The sequence below is a fragment of the Schistocerca cancellata genome, chromosome 3 (genome assembly GCF_023864275.1).
Source record: "Schistocerca cancellata isolate TAMUIC-IGC-003103 chromosome 3, iqSchCanc2.1, whole genome shotgun sequence".
Lineage (NCBI taxonomy): Eukaryota > Metazoa > Arthropoda > Insecta > Orthoptera > Acrididae > Schistocerca > Schistocerca cancellata.
This window is the reverse complement of record NC_064628.1, coordinates 453,101,879-453,107,641: the sequence shown is the minus strand read 5'-3', so window position 1 is coordinate 453,107,641 and position 5,763 is coordinate 453,101,879. Positions and strand designations below refer to the sequence as shown.

Below are 5,763 nucleotides of genomic sequence, written 5' to 3'. Positions count from 1 at the left end.
TTTTCAGTCTCGCCTCTAGGTGCCCTCCACGAAATTCTTACAAGAATTAGTAAGTACATTTCCATAGCTAGAGAAAAATATAAAGAAACAGATTAAAATCATCTCTAGAATCTTGATGGAGTTTCAAACGCGCTTCCTCGTCACCTGTCACATAGTGGGCCATTCAAACCCCAAGATGAAGACGCCTAATCAATATTTACGACAGAAGGTACTAGTATAAATTAGCCCACCTATTAATTGCTAGGCATTAACTGAATCATATTGTAATGCTGATATTACACAGCATTCTGTACCATGTTTACATTTATCACTTCAGCTACCACAATTTCGTGTACAGAGACGCTTAGACTACTTAATTCTTGCGGAAAGAAACCGAATTAAGATACTTTATACTCCGACTAATTGTAGGGAAAACGTATCGTTTTACTGTTCCCGAAACACTACGAGGAAGCATTAACACCGTTCTGTGATGTTGAAGAGTTTGGGTTCCTCAGTAGCGTGCACCTAAACGAACTCACTGCTAATTACTAACTAAACGATGCGGAAACATTTCGTAAGGGTGAAGGGTTTCGAGAACCATATGTATCAGCGGCTCTTGAAAGAAAAGTCGTTGAGATAGCACAGAGAATGTCATGTAAATTTTATCTTTGAGATGATTACACGGATACATGACACGTTGCAAACAATCGTTATCATACTTGTAATGTAGCAGAGTGAATCTGGCCTTACCCAGGTCGGTGTGACGTCAATGACATTTAGTATATAACCCCAGCTCAATTTGAAACCAAGCATTAGTTTCGTTCTGAGTTCGCCAGAATTCGTTGGAGTAACTTTCACCATGAAACGTAAGCTCAACCTTTCCATCTGTTAAGATGTAGATGAAAATCAAAATTAATTGCTACGCTTCAAATGTAACATGGGTACAAGTGTATCTCTAGAGCAGCCTTCGGTTGTATTTAGTTTTGTGTCTACAGCTGCTAAACGTCCACAGCCATAAATATCTATTTCTGAGGATTGTGTTACTGACTGAATTATTTACATTGCGAATGCTTCGGATTCCTTCTTAATCGCTCGTTATTAATACATTACTAGGAGCAACATTCTCTTCTTAACCCAACTAAAACCACGTCTGACAGGAAACGGTAAAGCGTTCCATTAACACATCTTGGATGAGTCGAACTAAGTTCTACTAATTTATATCATTCAGTCGATAAGCACAATAGTACCTTTAATCTTGCCACTAGTAAGCTTTTCCAAGAGTTGAAGTGGAAACTATGAGAAGGAATTACACTTTTACAGTTCCTAAATTGCGAAGTTAGTTTGATGTTTTGTTTTGAAATAAATGTTATACCCCATCAGAGTTTAGACGAACGAAATACTTCTTAAATGATTCGAAATATCGAAACAAAGTTGACAGGATAGTACAGTACCTGATACAGCGAGCGTATCTTCATGCCTTATGCTATTTACAGTGTGTGTAATGCTAAGATGCCTATTTTACTCTTTACAGTAACGTTCTGTGAACGTAGACAAATGTATAACATATGAAAAATTTTAAGCGAAACTTAAACACGACGTTATGTATCAGCATCATATGATACCATCATAGCAATTGGGCTGCAACTATATTGTTTCCATGGATTCTGAAAAAATCTTGACATTAATGAAATTAAATTGGCTGGCAGAAGAATAGCTTGATGGATGGGAGTGAAAATTCATATATAAATTCTTGTATATTTTAATTGTCATAAGGAAATAGCTTCTTCTTCGGAGATAGTTCATGATGTACGTGAATTAGTACACTCAACAACTGTTTCTGCATTAAGAACTTTGTTGTGCTTTCAATTACTTTTTGCCTCTTAGCAGATGGACCCAAAATTCCGGTGCCAGTGAGGGGAAATGAATTTTGTTGGCCTTATTGCGCACTTCAACTTGAAATACACGAAACACTAACCCTCTTTACCCACAGTGTTGGCAGGCCTTCTGGTGCTGAGCGTGTTGGCCGCTGTGGCCACAGCGACCACGCCCACGTGTCCCGAAGATGACGGCGCCACGGCCGTCTTCTACCCAGACGACACGGACACACACGGCTTCTGGGAGTGCAGCAACGGCAAGGCTGTCCACATGGTGTGCCCTGCTGGACTCGTCTGGAACGCCAATATCAACGCCTGCGACTGGCCGTCCTCGAGGAAGTAGAAGATGCGAGCTTGCCCCGTTACCAATAGACGTTTGCTAAGAAAACCTTAGAATAAAATTTGTGTGTCTTATGACTGTGGCTGATAATTTACTATCTGTATTTCCTATGCTACCATTGAATGTAATTATTATTATGCTTGTCAACATGTTCATTCATAATAAATAACTGTTGCACTATATATATAAATCTATAATTCGTACCCTCCTGTTCAACTCTTCGAAAGGACACTGAAAAATGGTTCAAATGGCTCTGTCACTATGGGACTTAACATCTATGGTCATCAGTCCCCTAGAACTTAGAACTACTTAAACCTAACTAACCTAAGGACATCACACAACACCCAGTCATCACGAGGCAGAAGGACACTGAACCCTAGTTTTACATTCTTCCGTCTTTATTACTGGCCTACATATTCTTTGTCATGCAGTGCTCTAATCAATTATAGCTTAAGTGCTCCTAAGGACACTGATGTATCAATTACAGAGTAATTCAGTCTTACGCTTTATATGAACTGCTTCGGCTGTCTTGACTACAGATGACAATTATACAGAAATAACTAACACATCTATGTACTGAAGCCAAACGAAGAAGTCATCTTTTTACTGTCCTGTATTTAAATAAAATCTGGTTAAGCTTACTTACTTACCCGTACGTCTAACCGAAGCTATGATAACAACTTCACCTGTTTTTTCAGAAGTTGCAGATGTATTATTACTTTGATTCAAGAAGATGGTGACTAAAATTTCGTACAGGGAGTGAACGAATTAACTTTTACGCATATTACTTGTTGTTCTGAAGATGTTAAGTAACAAATCATACAGCTGTGCAACTTTCCTTAGGGAGCTTGTGTCCACTACATTCAGATTCACACACGCTAGAATTTTTTAGTGTATTACGGTAAATAATTTTGTCGTTCGTATTGCTTAAATGATTTCACAAACAATTACCTCCAGTTGCTAAAGACGTTTGTGGGATCAAGTAAGAGCTTTGGGCGCTTCAGTCCAGCAAATCCACTTCATTTTCTTATTCGGACACAATGTTCTGAAAACAAGGTCATCCATAAAGATATTATGTATGATGAACGTATTCGCCACAAAATATATTAACTAGTGATTCATTCCTTTCACGACCATTCAGTCAGTTACAACTGGTGGTTATTTCAAGCAATACTAGAAACGTTTGCGAAAATTTGTTATCTGAATGTTTTCTCCGAAAATTTTTGTCTTCAGGTGATTATGCGAAGCGCATATACGAGTAGTCGCGGAAACCCACTCAACATTCTTTGCAACAAATTCCCCTAGAAAAATACGGAGTATCATGACGGGTACAGGGGCTAGTGATTACAGGATGGTTGTTGTGAAAGTGAAAACCGTAACATACAAGCCATCAAAAGCAAACGTAAAGTATATGTGTATAAGAAAGCAGATAAAACCTCACTTGACGGCTTTCTAAGAAAGAGTAGAGATATTACAACAAATCGTTCATTTTTTAATTCTTTTATCATTTCCTCAACCTACTACCCTGTCCTCAGTCTCTTAAAGGCCTCTGTTCCGGTTTTCAGGGATTTAGAAACTAAACTTAGAGCGTTTTATGGTGAAGTCTCTTTTATTTTATGTCAGTGACTTACGGACAGTCAAAGTTAATCAGGTAGAATTGCAGTTTTAACGACCATACAAATATGTAGTGATAGCATCAGTAGTAGGGCAAGGAGAGCGTCACCCTAAAATAGGTCACCCCAAAGGAGGTCACCCTACCGTAGGTCACCCCAAGGGCCGCTCTCAAACCAAGTACCGTTATGCAAGATGGCGGCCATGACGATAGTACATGACGTCACGTGATGTCAGCTGATTATGCGTGTACCGTTATCCTCCACTAACATAAGTAACTTCTTCCCAGGAACTCGCGAGATGTTTGAATTTTGGCGGGAAGAAAGGTCAACTGTACTACCTCCAGTAGCCTAAGTCACCTCATACTACGAACTGGGGGGGAGGGGGGTGGAGTTTGAATTTTTCTATGAAAGATAGGTCAATTGGGCTACCTCTATTAACGAAAGTAAATGCTGCCAAAGAAAGGGCAGTTGCGCTACCTTCACTAACCTATCCAACCGCTTCCAACGAACTGTACATACGTCTTTATTAAACTATTAGAATCAGTACCACCATCAAGCATGTTCGTCATCCTCTTTGAAAATGTTCCCCACTTTTGCTCTAAGAGCTTACATCCAATTCGAATATACTTTCTATAAATTTGTTTATATTTTTTAAAATTTATTTAAATTTATTTATTATTATTAAATACCTACAGCATTAGTTTCCTGTTACCACCATAATAGGCTGAGATATCGATAGCGGTATTACATACACTGGACATAAGTCCTTATTTAAACAATTAGGGCCAATACAACCATCAACTCTGTTCACGAAATTTGCTGTAAAAGCTGATGCGGGTTCTGTTTCCATTCATTTGAATATAATTTCTATAAATTTCTTGAAATTTGTGTAAATTTCTTTAAATTTGTATAAATTTTTTATATTTGTTTAAATTTGTTATCTACCTACAGCATTAGTGTTGTGTTACCGCCACAAGAGGCTTAGATATCCTTTTCTCAGTGTTTTAATAGCAGTATTACATGCACTCATTCAGCTCTGGACATAGGTCTTTATTTAAACAATTAGACCCACTACCACCAACAATGTGTTTGTCATCCTCTCAGAAGATGTCTAAGAATTTTGCTGAGGGAGGTTAGTATGGTGTCACCCCAACTAGAGGCTGCTCATTCATATAGGCAACTACCTAGTATCAATTACTTTTCAAGATCATCTAACCACATTTGATACATACATCGAGCAACGTATGTACCTAGTTTATTACGCTGATATAAAACTCTCACCCTGCCGGCGGTCTGGAGGGAGGGAAAATTGATGTGAATAACGAATCAGCCTGTTCTGGGCTGCTGGAGAGAGGAAGGGATGTAGTTTATTTGTTTTTTGGACAATTTATTTAGCTACGGATATCACGTAACTTATTTATTACACTGATGCAAAACACTCACCCTAACGTGCTTAGAGTCACAAAATACTCTTTAGAGACTTCGAAAGTACCGCTAAATAATGCATTATGCTGATGTGCAGAGACGCAATACAACTCGTAAATTACGAGGTAGTGCAGTGGCTAGCTCACCGGACTCGCATTCGGGCGGACGACGGTTCAGTCCCGCGTTCGGCCCCACCCTGATTTAGGTTTTCCGTGATTCCTTTAAATCGCTCCAGGCAAATGCCGGGATGGTTCCATTGAAAGGACGCGGCCGACTTTCTTCCCCGTCCTTCGCTAATCCGATGGCACTGATGAGCTCTCTGTCTCATCTCGTCCCTCAAACAACCCAATCAAAATAATCGAGTGCACACCATGTACATCAAGCCCTGCTTTCCCCTTCAAATGCCTCCTGTTCATCCCTAATGCCTACGAATCATCGCTGGCACAGGCCCACAGACGTACTATGCTGAGCAAGGCTGGACGACATCCACCGTTCAACGTTCGATTATTATTTATTTAACATCAACTTCGCT

The 5,763-nt window shown here is 39.4% G+C and overlaps 1 protein-coding gene across 1 annotated transcript; it reads left to right on the top strand.

Moving 5' to 3' along the window:
* The first annotated feature begins 796 nt into the window (after window positions 1-796).
* On the top strand, window positions 797-2,363 carry LOC126176741 (peritrophin-1-like). Its single transcript, XM_049923910.1, has 2 exons — window positions 797-845; window positions 1,970-2,363. Exons 1-2 carry the CDS (start codon window positions 839-841, stop codon window positions 2,194-2,196), a joined length of 234 nt encoding a protein of 77 aa, XP_049779867.1. The 5' UTR covers window positions 797-838; the 3' UTR covers window positions 2,197-2,363.
* The last annotated feature ends 3,400 nt before the right edge of the window (window positions 2,364-5,763 follow it).